The following is a 20,466-nucleotide window of genomic DNA, read 5'->3' on the forward strand; positions in this document are numbered from 1 at the left end:
GTTGCATGCTATTCATTAGGAACCCTGGGAATTTATCAGGGACATTTAAGCAGTGTTTTTGGTTTTAGAGATCACAGTGAAGACCTGCTCCCTAGCAATAGTTGGTGGAAAAAATGGTGTGTGTGTGTGTGTGTGTGTGTGTGTGTGTGTGTGTGTGTGTGTGTGTGTGTGTGTGTGTGTGTGTGTGTTTGTGTGTGTGCGTGTGTGAGTGTTTTGTGTGTACTTTTTTTCTTTTTTTTTCGAGTGACAGGGGTGATAGAGAGGTAAAATTGGAATTTAATTTATGGGGCAGCAGATTTGCTATATCCTCTGGCTTCATAAAGATGGTTCCATGCACCATTAGTTGGCACATTGTTGGCTGTTGCCTTTAAAGTTGCAGACATAACTGAAGAAAGCCTTATGGTTGCTATTAGTTTTGGAGGCTATTTTTTCTTAAATTTGGCTTTGGTTGGCCAGTCCACTGAGATAGTTGTTTAGATTGATGAGAGAGTTTTTTACCCATCTGGTCAGTATTCCTCCTGTTTTGGAATCATTTTTAAATGTTCTGGGGATAGCTGAGGTCCTAGGCTTAATATTTATCTCAAAGGAGACAGCTTTGTGGTCTAACCTGAGCAATGATGACTTTATACTAGGGCTAGTGATTCATTCTCCGTGTTTGAGAGGACCTGATCACAGATACTTGTGCCCCCTGGTGGATGCACAGATTAACTGTTCTAGGGTGTTTATATTAAAGTCCAGAAATCTCTAGGCCTGCATGTTTGAGGTTCTGTATGACTGAGAGTAAAATTGGGGTATTAAAGTTGCCCATGAATATTGTGTTGGGTTGAGCAGGAAGTGTCTCTAGTTCACTCAAGTACATCATATGGACTTCCTGGGTTATGAAGAGGACCTATAGTTTGCAAGGGTATGGTATAGGACTTTACTTACGGGAAGCTGGATGTGGAGAAGCTGAAGTCTGTCATAATATTTGACAAGCCTTGAGGTGTGTTCATATTTAATGTAAATGGAGACTCTGCCTGTGCAGTAGTTGGGCTAAACATATGGAATGTATTATAGCCTTGCACTACTAAGGTGCCCAATGCAGCTATATTATCCAGGATGAGGAGAATTTGAGAGGGTGGAGTTCCTATTTTGACCTTTGACATTGAGCAGTAGTAACATCTTTAGATTATTCTGAGTCAGTTTAGCTATGCTGGTTGATCAACTATGGCCATGTGATGACTTTATTTTTGAAGACATGCCTGTTCATTAAAAGTGCTGTTCACCAAGTAACGTTCGATGTACAGCTGTTTGATTTAATATTTCTTTGATGGCTAAAAATAGACCACACATTTATTGAGCTGTGAATTTATATATTCACATGTTTTATTCTTCTACGTTGGTGGTGGGAATAGTATTCAATGGAAGAGCAGTCTTTTTTTCTGAGTTTGTATTTTGACATATATATTGTCCTAAACACTGAACTATTTAAAATCAGAACCTGGCACAGAAAATAATCTTAAGCATAGTGCATACAGTGCCCATAGTTATGTGTCACTAAAGAGAAGAAAAAGTAATATTTTGTGATTTCCTCAGAATTTTCACTTGGTAACTGATGCTCTTGATTGAGCAAACTGGTCTCTTGTGACTGAAAAACAGATGGCCTAGACGTAGGCAGTTGTGAAACCACTGAAACCAATGCACCCTTTGGATAGGATTTCATTCTGGTTTACTGACTTGGCATTACGTAAAGGTCGTGTAACTTGGCAAAGTTGTATTTGAAATCTTGGGTAAGTTGGCTGATTCAATGCCAGCCCACTCAGACCTCTTTGCTGTGCCATTTGACTTAGGCACTGAGTTTGATATTAACTCTTTAAAAGAGTGCTGTGATACATTATATGCAGCTTTTAGTAATGTGCTAAGAATAGAAACAGCGAGGTTCCATGGGCCTCAAAAATCATGGAAAAAGTTTCCTCTGGACTTCTTAGTTTTATAAATGCTACTGTTCAAAACTAAACTTTTTTTTTTTTTTTTTTTTTTTTTTTTGGTATTACATCAACTAACTTTCAGTTTCTTTCCTCTTTGTTTCCACTTTCCTATGTTTTTCAGATCGTATTCAACCCTGTCAGCCAGGCACCAGGAGATAGAACACCCTACAGCCAAAAGACAAACAGTAAGCATTTACTTTTCCTAATAGAAGTTCTTATGCCCTTAAATATGAAAGAAAAACATAACTGCATTATATTCAATACATTTATATATAAATAGGAAGATTTTGAAGCATTTCTGAGAGAGCCGGATATTTATTTAACATTTGTTTACCAGGAAAGTCCGAATGGGACAGAACCCATTTTCAGCAGCGGCCCAGGGATAGATGCTCCAGACACATGTCTTTGGAATGTGGGGGGAAACCAGAGAACCTTGAGGAAATCCACGCAAACACAGGGAGGACATGCAGACTACACACAGAAAGCACCCCAGCTGAGAATCGAACCAGAGAACCTCTTGCTGTGAAGCAACAATGTTAACGTCTGCATCACTGCACAACAATATGTGTTCCTTAATGTTTTCTTTACACTAGATGGATGTGAGCATGAAGCTGTAATCCATACTTGTGTAGCTATAGTCAACTGCTACAGAAAATATTCTTTCTGTATTATGACAGGACAACAATGATCTAGAAACCCACCTGAATTTATGATTTATTAGCATTTGTTTACTGGGACAGTTTGACTGACCACACAAAGTGACCACCCTTTTCAGTGGAGGCCTGGGGAGAAAAGCAGCGCAGAGAACAGATAAGGAATACACAGAAACATTGCAATAATATATACTCACAGTTCATAAATAAAGTAAAGGAGCATAGAGATACGTACCAATAACAGTTCACACAGTTGATTCAGTCGAGATTTTAGAAAGTCATTGACAGTATATGTATCATCAAAGTGCATAATTTTGGATTTCTTTATTCACAAGCTTAACACACAGAGTTCTAGGAAATCCACATGGGACAGTTTTGAGGAGTGTGGCAGGTACGGTATAGTGATATAGTTATGAGATGACAAGTAGAGGGATGAAACATAGAAGGGGTGGCAGTGACAGAGGGTATCATTCAGGTGTAGAGCAGGAGCAGAGACAAAAGGCTTGGAGTTATTGCTTAAGTTGTAATTTGAAGGTCCTATGGTTGTAAATCAGTTTTAGGTCAAGAGGCAGGGAGTTCCACATTTTAGAGACATACAAGGAGTACAAGGAGTCACCCACTGAATTGTACAAGGTAGAATTTTGAAGAAAGGCCTGGTTTGAGGAGAATATTGGTCTAAATTGGGAGTAGAGTTGTAAAATGTTAGATAGCAATGGGCATTGTTCAGGTCTGATAAACAGTTTATGTGTGAATAGTAGCTGGGAAAACTTTAAGGAGTGAGGCAATTCTAGCTATGCTACTTGTTTGAAGTCCAAGCAGTGGTGGGATTTATTGTGCATTTTTTTGTTATAGCATTAATCTAAGCTCTTGGATAGGGGGGATTGTAGGTTGAATAATATTGGGAAAGCATACAGAAGATTTGAGAGTAGGAATGTAAAGGCTACATGTTTTCTGGCTGCTATAGTGAGATTAGGTTTTATCCAGTATTGTACTCCAAGTTTTGGATTTTTTTCGTGCTTCCCTTATGTGGCTATTGAATTTTATATCTCTGTTAATAGTGACTCCAAGCAGCTTTGCATGGGATACTAGTTCGATCTGGGTATGATTTCAGGAGGTTAGTACAATAGGGGGGTTTGTTTGATGAGCTGTCTAGGGGTGAATAGGATTAATTTTGATTTTTTGGGACTGCAAAAGAGTTGAGAATTAGAGAGCCATGTTTCAATAGATGTAAGTTATTCCTGTGTGATGTTTTGTAGTTTGTCTAAATCAGAAAAAGAGCATTGATGAGCAGATCCAGCAGCATGCCACTCAGTGGTGTTATGTTTACAAGCTCTATAGGGTCAGTTATGAATATGCTGAAGAGAAGTGGCCCAAAGATGATCTTTGGAGGATTGCAACTGATACAGAGAGGAAGGATGAGCAAGAATTCACCCAGCAGACAGACAGAGATCACCTGCCAAGATAGCTTTCAAACTATGAGAGGGTTGGGATATCAAGGCCAAGGGAAGAAAGTCTATGAATGAGAAGAGTATGGGAGACAGTATCAAAAGCTTTGTAAAGTCAAAGAAAACTGCAGATGCTAGATGACCTTTATTTCTAATTTGATTTATGAGAGCTGTGGTGGTACTGAGATGTGGGCTAAATCCGTACTGTGCTAGAGACAGAAGACTATTGTCCAGAATGTGCTTAAGGAGCTGGGAGTGAATGTAGTTCTCTTAAATATTTCATAAGCTGGATAGGATAACAAATGGTCTGAAGTTGGGGAGATCAGTAGAATTTCCACCTTTTTGCAGAGGAAGTATGGAAGATTTGTTCAAGAGAGTACAGACATTTTTTTCTTTTACAATTCACCAGTATAGAGACTGGAAATGCTAGAGCATCTTCTGCTGTTTTTACATATTCAGACCGGATGCTATTTAGGGCAAGAGTGTTGGATTTCAGCTGTGTAGGTTATTGTTTTGATTGTCGAGGTAGAGACTGGGCTAAAAAAAAAAAGGTTAATGAGGAGTATTGTTTGGTTGTTGGTTAGTAACTGCAGCAGTACCGTAATTTTCCATGATAGAGGTTTCTGTCTGTATGCAATGCTGATTAAACGTGTTGGCTATGCATTCTACATCAGCAGTTAGGGAGGGGCAAGGTTGACTTAGTTGGTCTTGGAATGCCAAACCAGTTTTGAGTTCATTAAGTTGGCAGTTTGTATTTTGTTATAATGAGCCCTTTTATCTTTTTTTGATTGTTTTCTTTTGTTAAGTTCCCCTGAGCTGGATGGCCATGGTGGTGCAGCGATTAGCATTGCTGCCTCACAGGAAGAGGTTCACTGGTTTGATTCTTGCTGGGGTGCCTTCTGTGCTGAGTCTGCATGTCCTCCCTGTGGTTGCATGGGTTTCCTCCTGGTGCTCCGGTTTCCTCCCACATCCCAAAGACATGCAGTAGGTGGATTGGACAATCTAAATTGGCCCTAGGTGTGAGTGTTTGCATGTGCATGCCTTCTGTGGAAGGTTGGGCGCCGGGCTGGCAAATTGACACTGTAAAACTCCACTGTCAATCATTAGCAGACGGATGATCTGCTGTGGCGACCTAACTGGGAAAAGCCGAAAGAAAAAGAAGAAAGTTAAGTTCTTGAGCTGTTTAAATTTTAGTAGACGTGAAGTAGAATTAAACTTCTTCTACTATTTCTGGTTCGTATCCTGTTCTTTCATTACTTGTCTTGTTTCCATGGACAGTCAGAGGACTAGATTTGATTTCATTATTTTTGTTCTGTTAAGGGCATGGATATTTAGATTGAGAATAGGTTCATAGGTTCATAGATTAGTACTAAGCTAACTGCCCTTGCGAGCCATTTTAAGCCTAGCCAATTATCCCTTGTGAGACTCAAACCCTGCATCCTGTGTTTGCAAGGCAAACACCTTAACCATTAGGCCACCCTCCCACCGATTATTGCTTCATCTAGGATGAGTGTGAGTAGTGGTTTCTAGTCAAAGAGTTTTAAAGTTGCGATAAATGTTTTCTGGTTAGATTTCAGGTTTGGTTGTGTTGATGTGGTTTTAGTGTGGCGGTGTAGTCTCTGATTATAAATGTTGGTCAGTGGTCACTGAGGGTATCAGGGAGGGAGCCACTAGAGTAACTTCTGTGCGGAGAGTTGGCCACAATCAGGTCAGTGATGGATTCTTTGTTGGTCAGAATCCAGTCCGTGAATGATTCTCTATTGGTTATAATCCAATCAGTGATGGAGTCTCTATTCATCAAAATACAGTCATTGATGGATTCTCTTTTGGTCAAAATCAGTCATTGATGGATTCTTTACTGGAGAAAATCCAGTCAATGATGGACTCTATTGGTCAAAATACAGTGAATGATGGATTCTCTATTGGTGTTTTTGTTGTATCAGGTATGGGTGTTGATGACTTGGTTGAAACCATATAGATTTTGTGCATAATTAGAGGAACTGCTGTTAATTGTTGCCAGTCGATATTAAAGTCATCCTCTATAGTTGTGTCATATGGGATATCAGTTTTAACCCCAAAGAGAAATTCTTCAGTTATTTCAGCATTGTCACCAGGAGTTACATATATGCCTATGATATACAATTACTTATTCTTGTTTACTCTGAGACAGGAGATAAGAAGTTTAACCTTGTCTAATGGGGGTGGGACAAGCGTATAGGTCTATATCTAAGTTATTTGGTAGATAATGGCCACTCCCCCACCTTTTTATTAGGTCTGTCTACTTTTGACATGTTGTAGCCTGGAGTTTGAAAATGTTCCCTGACACATTCATGATTTAAAAGAAAATGCTTATTTGCTTTATGAGTTTTGCATAGTGGGCCCTGTATATAACAATGTTTGTGAAACCACAAAGTCATAGACAGTTGGCTTTGCCTCATACCTCATTTTCTACTATATGGTGTGGCATTATTGTATGATAGAATGTATTTTAATATTTTGTTAACATGTCACTAAAAATGCTGAAATGGGATTGGCTTCTTCTTTCCTAGACAGCTGTTTCTGCATAGTTGATACTTGGAAGTACAAAAAAAAAGAAAATCACAACACTTCACTTTGGTCGGTTTATCAGACCAAATCCCCACACTCTGGCAGTAGTTATATCACAAGTCAGTTCTGCATATGTTAAGTGTATTGCACAGATGAACTTTGTTTAGTTATTTATGCATGCATTTATTTACTGGACGTTTCTTTATGAAGTGTGTGAAGTGGTCTGGAGACTTTTTTTTTTTTTTTTTTTTACTACCGGGGATAAAGGCAGCAAAACTAACCATGAAATACAGTATCCTATAGAACATATGGCAATACCCCCAAACAGTTAAAAGAATAGAATGCATTTATTTTATCCAGATACATACATACACACAGATATATATATATATATATATATATATATATATATATATATATATATATATATATATATATATATATATATATATATATATATATATATATATATTTATAGTATATCTATATAGATAGAGGCATAAACACAAATGCTGCACAGTAAGTATAACAACTAGCAGACCATAACAAAGGTACATTTATACAGCAATTACAGTATATTCACAGCAGTAGAAATCTAACAATGTGAGCAGAAAATATGCTTTGCAGTAGCTGGTAATACTAGGAAAGAGGTAAAAGTTATAATTCCAGTAAGAATAATTAGGAGTAAATGCCAAATGATGTCATTTTAACAAGACCTCACAGTGCAAATAACCAGCTGTAAGATCAGTCTTTCAGGAGTGCACTGAGAGATTTTACTAGGAAAGACATATAACAAAGGTATACCTAATGCCATTAGTGCTTTTTATATATAAAAAGAGATTTATGTGTGGAGTAGGTGTATAGTAAGTGTATGGTAGGGAAAACAGTTGGTGCTTATAACCTCAGAATAAGAGAATAGTGTTTATTTGAATGATGAGTGTGTAGGGAGTGATTAAATAGTTGTCTGGAGACAATCCAGGTGATAAATGCAAGCCTAGAAAAGACTCAGTCAGATAAAGGTAAACAAAGAGCATTGCAATAGTTTGTGTAGGAATCTTATTATTGGGATGTGAGTGTATAAGAGGAGAATCTGTGTTATGTGGGGAGAACAATTATTGGCGACAAATTTTTAGAGGGTAGTGGGCAGCAGGATTTAAGATCTTTCAGTCATTAGAAGGTTAATGGTTTGATTTAGAAAGTTACATTGGTATATAAGGAGGTCATCATGAATGATAAATCAACAGATCTGTCAAATTGTTATTTGAAATTATTGGGAATTTTGAGAGCTGCTACTGACTATTTGGGAAAGGGCATATTCTACTTTGAGCACTAACATATTGATGCGCCTTTAACCTATGTAACCTTGTTGGCTTACAGACTTGTTCCCAGTATTTTAGTACTAGAGATAAGTTAGATATGGAGGTGAAAAGTCAGTGCAGGGGATGTTAGCATATAGACTTGTTTGACGATGTGCTGTAGTTCCAGCTAGGCCAGGAGAAGTAGGGCATTGGATGTGTAACATATGCCAGCATAGCTAGCAAGAGTTTGTTAAAGAATTATATGTAATTTGTATATCAAACTGTTTTGTACAGATGCTTGTGTTGAAAATTTATATTTGTGCATATTTTAAAAAGTATTTAAAATTGTTAAATTTTAAAAGTATATTTTATCTTGTGCTAAAAACATATCGACAGTGTGCCTGCTGGACAGAAAAGAAATATACATGTATGTGAGACTGAATGGTAACTTTTGAAATTAATATTGTAACAGAGGATACTAGAAGAGAAGAGGGTAATCTCAGTCTAGCTAACTTTGAAAAATAGGCTGAAATTAAATTACCTGGTCAGCCATAAAGACTGTATCTTACAGTTCTGACTGCAGCCAGAGACAAAATGTCTGTGAAAACAAGGACTAGGAATCCTGCTGTATTGTCTTTAGCAGTGAACTAATTGCTACCCTGGAAGGGTGGAAGTACTGAAATGGTTTTATGGCTTCCAGATGCTATAACACATCTTAGCAAAGCTCTGCCTGTGTGTATGGTAATACATATGTGTGAGATTCTGGTTCATTTTCTAGTAAAGGTGGTAGTATGGGAATCAGAAGACAGATGACCAGATATATGTGATCTCATTCTGCAATCCAGGACTGAAATGATGTTTTTGTAATAGATGAGACAGAAGTCTCAAAGCAGTCTGTTTTTGAAACCTGACATAGAAGGATCACTCACCCACTTCATCTTGCCTTGCTTTAGTAGGTAACCAGGAACTAGTAATTATTTACATCAGTCAGGAAAATGCAGTGTTTTTCTGTATTTGTGTGAATCTATTCATCTGTATTAATTTAATATTTCCTGTGATTGAACCTCTGGTGTTTATTGTAAACAGATATTTAGTATTTTCATGTTCTTTTAATATTTATTATTACATATATTTAAACTTCTCATTTTGGCTGGTCCTTTAGAGAATATTTTAAACTTTGAGAGCACTTTTATTTACTTGGTGACTCTGTGGCCACTCCTGATAGCCTTGCTGCATTGGTAAAACTCTACCATTTGTATTAATATTAATTTCACTCAGTATAATTGGGTACCCTTGTAAGAGCCTTACAGTAGCTCGCTTTGGAGTGTCTGGTGCCAGTAACTACCTTATAGTCTGGGCAATGGGTAGCAGAGCGAGTGTATCTGTGCCAGCCTGTCCCAGGTGTGTGTGTGTGTGTGTGTGTGTGTGTGTGTGTGTGTGTGTGTGTGTGTGTGTGTGTGTGTGTGTGTGTGTGTGTAAATCAAATCTCAATGAGTGTGTGTGTCAGGTACTTGGATCAGGGACACAGAGCACTGGTTTCACAGAGAGGGTGTTGGAGGACTTGGCTTGGACACTCGGCTGAGGACTCAACTCTACAATTGTGTCAGTGGGGAGTCTTACTGGGGATATGGAAATAGAAAAAGGGAAACCCAGACTCCAGACTGAGTTTGTTCCCTGTTTGCTCTTAAGGGAAATTGTGCTTGATGCAGAGAGCTACATCTGGAAATACTGTGTTCCAAGTGAACGTCCCTCACAGGTGTCAGGGGTAAGGATTCAGGCTACTTGATTACTGGCCCAGAGAAGGGATGCCACAACTTTCAGGAAATTGAGTACTAGAGATTATAAGTTAGACATGGAGGTGAAACGTCAATGTGAGATATAGTTTTATGCCAGGATTATTTGTAGTTTTTGACTTGGGTTATATGATTTACTCAAGTATCCAGAAAGTGTAAATAATAGATAGAAGAAAGTTTATGAGACGTGCCAAACAGAATAGATTTAGGTTTCGTTTTATTAACATGATGGTCAAAATTACAAATCGTATGATTTAGTTGCTTCTTTTATCAGATTCCAAACTTATGGAATTTGTACCCATGGTAGCTGAGCTGTGGGAGTGTCCATCTTTGGCTGACTTCTGGGGGGGGGGGCCTTAAAACATATCTTTTTGAACTGACGATAATGATATTTATTCTAGTATCATTTAACTGAGTTTGCAGTTTTTCTTAGTATTGCTTAAATCTAATTTGTTCACCATTTACTTGCTATCTGTGTAATTGACAAGCTCATCTTGAAGTTAAAATGTTTTGATCCAAAACATCTAAATAAAATTAAGGTTGAATTGTCATTTATTAGGTCTAGGAATCTTTGGGCAAACCAAACTTTTCTGGAGTAGGTTAGGTACAACAGCTAATCAAAGAATATGTGAACTCTTACTAAAATTATATTTTCATTAAGGGTGGTTCAGTGAGTACCATTAAGAGTTTCTTGTGGTGTTCTGTGATATGGATGGTGACATATAGCTGGCTGTAAATTGATAGTTTGTCTTGTGTAGGATTAGCTTAATAAGGTAAGTTTATGGATAAATGGTCACTGTTATACTCAGGTCTGAAGGCATAGTTAGAGCTAAACCCAAGCAGGAAGGGAGTCCTACCTTCTTCAAGTAAATATTGTCAGTCTAATAGTATTGTGAGCCTCAGGATACTGAATGGCATCTGATGTTCATCATCTGCTCACTGTTACAATAACATTAGCCATATTGCTTATGCCATCCATAGGATATAACAGACAAGCAGCTTCTAAAGTTTCAGGACACATTCCACATGCTCATACTGTTCACAGCTTGAGCAGAGCTATAGAAAGTCAACAGTCTGGGCACTGACCCTTCAGAGATTTCCTTCAACTGAAAAGTGCACATCTTGCAGAATTTTGAGGAGTGTTGGTCAGCCAACAATTCCTCATCACTGAGCAGATATGTTTATTTTGAGAAAGGAACCTTTCACAATTTATTTTATGACAGAAATAATACTTTTTTTTCTAAGAAATTGTTTTAAAATAAGATTTTTATGTTTTTTCGATTGTCATGCGACTTTTCAGTAATTTGGCAGACTGTAATTCTACTTTCTACTTACTTGTGAAGCTTGTTAAAAGTATTCTGAAGAAAACTTTTATTTAATTGATTTTAGGGGCTGGGATAAGTGTATGTTGTACTTGTGATGCTATATGATGAAAACATTATTTTTCTAAAAACATTTTACTGACTACAACTGTCACCAGTACCCAGACCTCATTTTTGGCTTTTTCTGTCTCTCCCCATAAAAAGAAAAATATTTCCATACAGCATTTGTCCCATAATCAGGCTACAAATTTGCCTCAGACACCAATGAGTGACTCCACTGTGGCCATTTCTAATTTCTCAGCTCACTCATCTTCTTCCTTGGCTTCCCCTGGTGTAGTCCCTTCAGCTAGCATGTACTGGTGTAAGACATGTCCTATGTGGCTGTTGGTGGGTCCTTAGTGGGCATAGGAGAAGCACTCTTCTTGGTTTCAGTAAAGGAGCAGGAATGCCTTTCTGCCTAGCCAGACTGGGATGTCTGTTTTCTGGGGTGATATTTTTGATAGGAATTAGTCTGTGTCTATGGAATTTCCTGATAATTGTTCATCTTTCTGCTTCTTTTTACCTTCCCCACCTCAACTACTTTACCCATGGATGATTTACTGGGCTTAGACAGGCTCTTGACCCCTCTTACTCAGGTTTTATTGATAGCTGGAAAAATAATTCTTCATTTTCTTATGTTTTCCAGTATGATGAACAGGGAAATTACCTTAAGTTTTCCAGTATGGTGAACAGTGATGTGACTCCCATGCCCTGGCCCAGCAATCAAGGAGCCTCAATTCTCACCACTAATACCAGTGAGGGGAGTCTCATATAGGAGGAAAGGATTACAAATACATACAATAATGTGTAATTTCCCTTAAAAGCACACATATATCACAGTCAATCTGGGCCTGGTTGCTCACTTGCTCTCCAGGTCCCCAGTAAGACTCCCCACTGGCACAGCTATAGGGTCCAGATCTCAGCCTAGTGGGCAAGCTAAAACCTCCAGCACCCTCTCTGTCCAACCAGTGCTTTGTGTTCTTGCCCAAGTAGCTCACCCACACACACACACACACACACACACACACACACACACACACACACACACACACACACACACACACACACACATACACACACTTTGAGAAGAGTTTATACAACCACACAGACACTCCTGGGGAAGGCTGGCACAGGTTCTCCAGCTGTACCCCTTTTTCCCAGACTATATGGTAGTACCAGCTGCCACCACCCACTAATATTTATCAGCTACTCAAAGGCTCTTAAAAGGGTGTCCAAATATTACTGTGCAATATTATTATCCAATTGGTAGTATAGCCCAGGGCTAAAGCTATTAGAGTCACTAAAGTCACTCTAAAGAGCTTAAATTATCTCTACAAAAAACAGCCACAATTGGAAGGGTTTAAAAATATTAAATAATAAGTAATAAAAATACAAGACAATACTTTTTACTACACAGTGCTAGTCAAGAGTTCAGAGATCACAGAGAAATACTTAAAATAATTCAGTAGTACAGTTCTGACATCACAGAAAAAAACACTTAGTCTAATCTTTCTAGTTTCTAGCTATGTCTAAGAGAAAATTAAAGTCTAAGATAAACTTACATATAGAGCAAAACAGTGCTGATGAGTTGGATGGTCAAGACAAAAATGCTTAATGCTCTCTGATTCTTTCTGTTTTTAAAATCACATTCCTGGTTCTCATTACATCATTCTTCACACTTCCCTGGGTTCCCAGGCTAAAAGAAACTACATTTACATTCTTCACCTTGGGGTAGAAACCAGAGCAATAAAGGATATTTATGCATGCAAATGTTGGCCATTAACTCTTAAAACAATAGCAAAAATTAATCTAGACTGGCCGGAGCCATGTTTAGATCAAAGGGTCACAACATGCTTTACTTGGTCAGTAGAGTGCACTGTTGTTACATTTTTTCCAGTTCCACATGTAACACTATTTTTACCAGTTAAGACAACAAGCCTGTGATTTACATTAATATTTATGGATGACAGAATTATCTCCAAAATTTTATCTGGCTAGGCTGGCAGCCTTCACTTATCTTCACCCAATCTTCACAAGGGAAATGACCATTACAGAACAACGTCTGTTTTTTTTTCTCCTCAATTGACTGATCCTGATTCTGAGGACGGTATTTCTTTTGATTGTCTATTAAAAGAATTTCCTTTTTCTGAAACCAAAACAAACTATTCATTTTTGTGGGAACATAATGACATTTCAGGTTATATGAAAAAACAAATTCTTATTTATCACAACTGGAATTTCCCCATCCCACTTTTATTGCTCCTGTTCTTCCAGCTTTAGAGGATGCATTTATTGGACAGCCAGTATAAGAAGGCAGATAAGATTGTATAAACTTTTTCAGTTATACAAACTCTTATTTTCTAATCTCAGGTCTGACCTGCAGTGATTTTCTTGGCAAATGCTACTGCAGCTTTTTTAAATGCTTATTCCTCTTACTCTGATAAGGATGGGACACCTTTTGATAGATTTCAAAAAAAGGGTATACCTATTCTTAATTATTTTTAGAATTCATAATTTTGAAACTGATGTGTTAAGGTTTTTACTTGCTTTATTTATTTGAGAATATGAGGAACATTATAACCACATTTCCCTCTTTTGAGTAAAAATACTGTGTAAAGTCACTTGCTGCTTCTTTGTCTCAAGGAAGTGTGCTAACAACTCCACTGATACCTAACCCATATCAGCTGCTACTGGCATTATTATGAGAAGGTTTGCATGGTTACATTTTCAAAATTCCTCTAAGGATGTTCAGTCTGAAATTTTGAATTTTCTTGTGGATAGGGAGGTTACTTTTGGACCATCTACTGCAGAGGTCCTGAAAAGGTGTAATAAGAGAGGAAAGCTGATTCAAGGGGGTGATTCAGATTTTTCAGCCTTCTTTCTCCAAGTTTGTTAAAGGTTTCACAAGTACTTTACAACCTTTTTATAAAAAGCAAAGTAAGCAGAGCCAGCAAAATTCAAGCATTTCTCTCTTTGGCAACAAATACTGTCAGACAAATGAGTTCCAAGAGCAATCCATCAGGGGTATAGATGTCAGTGAGAGTCTCTCCCCCTACTTTTAGGGGATTCTTCCTCATTGACCAGATCGAACTTCTTTTTTTTTTTTTTTCTCTTGCCATTCAGCATTTGCTGACTTAGGGGGTCATAGAACCTGTTCCTCCTACTGGTACCAAAGAAAGACGTTTCACAGAAAACCATTCCTAGATCTGCCCCTTCTCGATCAATTTGTGAAAGTCTCAGAGTTTAAAATGCTATCCCTTTACAACCTGTTGACCTCTTATTCTACTTTTCAGTTTTTATAAACTCTAGATTTAAAGGATGCTTGTCATCGTATTCCTATTGTTAAGATTTCAAACAGTGTTTAAGATGTTCTTTAACTGTATTACACTATCAATTTTCTGCATTACACTTTATGCTTTGAGGGTGTTCACAAAATGTTTAGCTCCAGTGATCCCTATTGCAGACTTCAAGGTTTTCACATTGTTTCATATTTATACAATGTTTTATCTTTGACAGTCTTTTTTAATGTGTCAGGAATCTCACTTAAGATATATATATATATGAGGTTACTAGGCTATCTACCTTCTTGAGTAAGAGCTCTTCCTCAGACACACACTGGGTTTCCATCCTAAAGTCCTGTTTGACTCCTTCCCATACCATTGTATGATTGTATTCATGGGGTGTCTCCTAGATACTTAAATTCAGAGATCTGTCTTCCAGAGGAAAAACTAAATTTAGACCTAAATCTATTCTTGATTTTTTTCCACTCAGTCCAGGACTACAGCAAGGGAATTTTTCAGGATAATAGGATTCATGGCATCTGCAATTCTCAAGATTCCTCCAGCCATTCTCTGCATTGCAAAGATTCAATGATACCTAAAATTGGTTTGGTCCCAACATCACCACCCCCTGAAATTTCAAATTCCAGTTTTGGGACTTGTGAAATGAAACAGCTTTGGTGGAGAGACCAGTTTTATCTGAATGCTAGTCTATCATTTTCCCTTCCAACTCCAACACAGTCTGTAACAACAGATTCCTAAAACTTTGCTTGAAGACCTGTGACTTTGGGATTAAAAGTGCATGGTCTTTGGAATGAAAAAGACAGACCAAAACACATAAACATAAACATAAAGAAGATGTTGGCAGTCATAAATGAACTCAGCTCTTTCATGTATTTGTTGTCCCTAGAGCTGATTCAGCTATTAACAGACATCACCAGAGTGGTGTGGTACATAAATAAACAGGGGCTTCCAGATCTTGCCCTCTTTGCAGATTACCCATTGTAGCCTGTGCTATAGCTATTCAGCACAATCCTTCTGTCTAGGTGTCTTACATCCTGTCGGCACAAAACATTGGGGTAGACAGACTGAGTAAGACCAGGACAGACCCCAGAAATGGAAACTGAATTGGGGCATTTCCAGGATTTGATCCAGCTATAGGAAGCTCCCCAGGAAGAAATTATTTGCCTCCATTCACAACCAGCAAATGGCAAAATTATGTTCCTGGAGTCCTTGTAAGCAGGCCTGGAAAACATTTTCATTTCCTTAGACATAAATATTCCTGCATGCCTTTCTACCCTTTCCACTAATATCTGTGGTCATTCTGGAGATTCAGACAGACTTTCTAAAGACCACTGTGGTAACTCCTTTCATGCCCAGGCAACAGTGGTTCTTCATTCTCTGGAAATGGCCAAGGAAAAGGGCAATTACCACAAGCCTCTCCACAGGCTGGAAATACTTATACAAGACAGGGTATATTTGATACATCCTAACTTGAAACTATTTGCATAATAGAGTTTTAATACCATTTAGGCACCTATTTTCCAAGGATCTTCAGCAGGTATTAAAGGAGTGAAAGACGGCTGCTACTGAGGAATATGTAAAAAAAGAAGATTTCATAGTTGGTGCCAAAATGTAAAAAGACCATTTTAAGGCTTGTATGTTGCCTGCTCTATAATATTTGTGTAAATTATTATCCTCTGGCCTTTCTCACTCCTCTAGCAAGGTTCTTGTTTGTGCCATTTCAGCATGTCATCCTATGGATCGTCCTGTTTCAGCACCTCCATATGAGAAGATGTTTTTGAAATGGGTATTGCATAACAGGCCACCTAGAAAACAGGCAGCTTCTCCTTGGGATCTTAATTTGCTTTAGAAAAAAATAACTCTGTCTCTATTTGAAGCAGCTCACCAAATTGATTTGAGGTTCTTGTCTTGGGAAACAGTTTTGCTTATTGTTCAGACTTCTGCAACAACGGTGTGTGAGTGGCAAGCTGTCATGGTGGGTCATTCTTTTCTCATTTTCGACAAATACAGGGTTTCTTTGAGAATTTATACTTAAAGCAGTATCGACATCAAAGCTATCTAACCCCCTCTCTTCTTTCCAAAACCTGAATATGAGGGAGAAAAATTCTTCATTCTTTGGCTGTTCACCCAACATTCTTGACAGAACTAAAACCTTTAGAAAGTCTGATCAGTTATTCATTTCTTATAAAGGTAAGAAACATTGGTCTCTCTGTTCGTTACTAACACCATAACTACGCATTTCTAATCACGGTCAAGGCACATTCTGTGAGGGCCATAGCTTAAATAGTGGCTCTTTGGAAATGGGTAGATTCTAAATGCATTCTAAGTGCAGTGACTTTGCGATCTGCACATGCTTTTACAAAGTGATACAAACTCCACTTCTTTTTCATGTCTAAAGCAGGCTTTACTAAGATGATTTGGGAGCATGTTATCTTGTCAATGGCAGTTTTGGTGAATGCAAATAAAATAAAAGTACTTTCACTGACAGAGGAGATTGCTTTTCTCCACTCTTAACTGCGTTTTTTTTTATTTCTTTAAATGTTCACTGAAGGTGGTTTTGGTTAACTGCTTTTGTTTTATTTGCATTCTCTGAAGCTGCCTTAGACGAATAAACATGAATCTGATGATTCTCCAGAGGTTCCCAGACTGTCATTCTTCTTCCTTCCACTCATGTTAAGCTTTGGTAATCGACCCCTACGTCTAAGGTTATTGCAGCAATGATCAAATGTTGAACATGGTACAGTTATCTAAGTAAATTTACCATAACAGTAGATGCTCAAACAATTACTGCTACAGCAGCAGTGCCCTCCTTCCATCCACTTTATTTTAGAGTGATTTTTGTTGCCAGGGTATGAACTTGATTTTTATTTACCTAGCATTGATCTTTTTCAGGGCTTTAGCCTCCCTGTTTCAGTTGGCATGAAAGCAATAAAGTGTTTGGCACCCATACCACTGATTTTGTACAGGTCTGCTCAAGTTGTGAACAGCATGGACATATAAAACGGGCTCCTAAGCTTTGGAAACTGTCTGGTTCTTATATGCTATTCAGGGTATAACCTGTATAGCTTAGGCTACAGCAGCAGTGATCATTCAGACAGCTAGTATTATGGAAACGTTACTTATACAACTGTACTTTGTCAAGGCAAGAGCATTCTGTTTAAAGGTCTGTAGTCACATAATCTGTGGTTAGAACTCTACAACCACCTGCTATGCTTGGAAACTGAAACATGCTGTGACAACAAAACAGTAAGAAAAAAGTAATGGAGCATTAAATATAGTATCTCTGTTAATTAGAAATGTTATGAATGATTATTTAAGCAAAGGCAGTTGCAGACTTCAGTTACAGTTCTGTAGTCAGCATTTTGAAACCTAAGTTTATGACTGATATAAAAAGATAGATAACTGGATCTTCCCTCCAACATGCTTATAGACCCAACTGTCTCTGTATCTGTGTCTCTGGGACACTGTACATAATCGCATCTTGCATAATAGCAAATATTGACATCTTGTATCAGGCAAAAGGGCAATTTGCTCATAATCTATCATAAGATATTTTACTGACATTAGTTAATGTTCCTTAACATTTTAATCTGAACAATCCAGTTATTTATTTATTATCAGATATCAAAGTCACACACAAAGCTATAATATGCATGCTTATCAAAGTAGAAACTGTTTTGTGGTGCTAAAGGATTGTTCAGGTAGAATGTATGTGGAAGGGAATAATTTTAGAGTTCTGGAAGTGGGATTACAATATAGTTAATGACAGTGTAAAATTAGAGCATGCTGTAGGTGTAAACATTAAATGCATTGTTCCTGTGCACCTCATTTTCTTAATCTATGTTGACTGGCTGCTTGCATGCATATTCAGTTGACATGATATTATTCACCATTAAAATGAACTAAACCCGTGGTTTCCAGCATTATATAAACTCGTGTAACCAGCTCAGTAGCTGCATGACTATAATTCAGTTCTCATAGGCTTTTATTGTACGTGAAATCCCAGTAGAGCAATTCAAGTTCATAAAATGCAGTTAAGAGTGTAAAAATACTAATCTTGTCTTTTTCACCCTCTATAGAAAATATTGTAGTCATTCTGGCATTTCCAAGAAAATGAGCAAGTAGTTTAAAAAGTGTCCAGTCCTGCCATGGGATAAGCTGTACAGTTGAAAAAAAAAACTGTATATCCACTTACTATTAATTACATAAAAATTAGCAAAGGTCACCTACCTGGGGAAAGTGTAGGGGAAATTCCTGCAAGTTATACATCCTGTTCCTGATTACATCATAAAAAGTATCTGCTCATGTGAGGGATTGCTCTGTATATACATCCTGTTCCTGATTACATCATAAAAAGTATCTGCTCATGTGAGGGATCACTCTGTATATACATCCTGTTCCTGATTACATCATAAAACGTATCTGCTCATGTGAGGGATCGCTCTGGATTGTACTTCTTTCAGTTTTTCTCGGTTAGGGGTCGCTACAGTAGATTACCTGTCCGCTCATGATTGGCAGTGGAGTTTTACAGTGTCGAGTTGCCAGCCCAGCACCCCACCTTCCATGGAAGGCACACACACATGCCTAGGGACAATTTAGAGTGTCCAATCCACCTACTTTGGGATGTGGGAGGAAACCGGAGCATCTCGAGAAAAGCCACACAACCACAGGGAGGACATGCAGACTCTGCACAGAAGGCACCCCAGCCAAGGATCAAACTGGAGAACCTCTTGCTCTGAAGTGACAACGCTAACCGCTGTAGTGCCATGGCTGCCAATTGCTCTATATTGTACTGACAGCCCATAATCAATCAACTTGTTATTGCTTTTCCATGAGGAACATTTGAGTATGTCTTTGGTCAGAACATTCCTCTGATGGTAAGTGCCCAACAAAAGAAAGTCCTTATGAGAATAAAAGGTTAGTAAATAAAAAAATGGAATGCTTGTAAGTGTTTTTATTAAGTAAGTGACTCTATTATCCCATCCACTTTTAGGTCTTGGCTTCACCAACTTACGTGTCAAGTTTATAAAGCTAGCAAGGCCACCCAGCAGAGCTTTTCGTATTCCTGATGCATTTTATGCCTTGAAGGAAATGCGTGTGACTGGCAGCTGCCTTTGTTTCGGTCATGCAAACCATTGTGTCTCTAGTACTGCAGTGTCACAGGACCAAATCAGTCAAGTTCAGGTGAGGAAGTTAAAAATATATATCCTACAAATGTTATCCTGTTCTGCAGTTCATTTTTCCTCCTACATTTCATCTGCTATGAAATATAAGTTCTTAAATTACATTATAATGAAATACTGATAATTTTAAATGTTTTTTTTTAAATGCAGGTTTATGATACATGTGTTTGCCAACATAAAACTGCAGGCCCCAACTGTGAACGTTGCGCTGAGTTCTATAATGACCTTCCATGGAAACCAGCTGAAGAAAACAACCCAAATACTTGTAAAAGTAAGTTTAAAAACTAAACAACTTAACAATCAAGCTAAATAGCAGCCAAATGTTAGCAGTGATTTAGCACCTTATGCAAGAGAAAGTTTTTTTATTCCATAATGTATATAAAGCATCAGCAGGCCATCCTCTGGAAAGTACAGAATAAAACAACTGAGATACACATTCTATCACTCTTGAAATGTTATACAAATCTCAAAGTCTTAATGCTCTAATGCAACTTTTCATAAGGTAATTACATGTAATACTTATCTAGATTAGTCATAATCTCCAGTCACACATACTGCACAAAACTTTGGCTTTTGTTATGCCGTCTATAACTACACAACAGCTCTGCCTTATGGTCACACGATGCTGATCTTGACTGTAAAATCTCATATCTGAAATGACACAATAACTGGAGCAGCTCACCTACAACTCTGCTGCAAGTATATACTAACACCATGCTCACTGTATATTAGGGAACAATGCATATTCTGTGTTGGCTGATGGAGGGAAAGGTGAATGATGTGGGTTTCTGCGGTAATCCTAATTCCTCAGTGAGTGTCTCACTCCTTATCTTTTATTCAAGCCTTGCTACTGCAGTTTTAAATCACTCTAGTCACAACTTCACAATTTTGTAATGGATGTTTGTGTTACCTGACCA

At 37.9% G+C, this 20,466-nt stretch overlaps 1 protein-coding gene across 1 annotated transcript in view; it reads left to right on the forward strand.

Moving 5' to 3' along the window:
* Positions 1-20,466, forward strand: part of LAMB3 (laminin subunit beta 3) — a 366,988-nt gene that overhangs the window by 159,769 nt on the left and 186,753 nt on the right. Inside the window, exons 7-9 of the mRNA XM_044077133.1 lie at positions 2,089-2,152; positions 19,360-19,550; positions 19,700-19,820. Of these exons, the coding sequence (XP_043933068.1) occupies positions 2,089-2,152; positions 19,360-19,550; positions 19,700-19,820 (376 nt within the window). The remainder of the gene's footprint in view (positions 1-2,088; positions 2,153-19,359; positions 19,551-19,699; positions 19,821-20,466) is intronic.

Source organism: Protopterus annectens, chromosome 7.part0 (assembly GCF_019279795.1).
Source record: "Protopterus annectens isolate FY-2018-M chromosome 7.part0, PAN1.0, whole genome shotgun sequence".
NCBI lineage: Eukaryota > Metazoa > Chordata > Ceratodontiformes > Protopteridae > Protopterus > Protopterus annectens.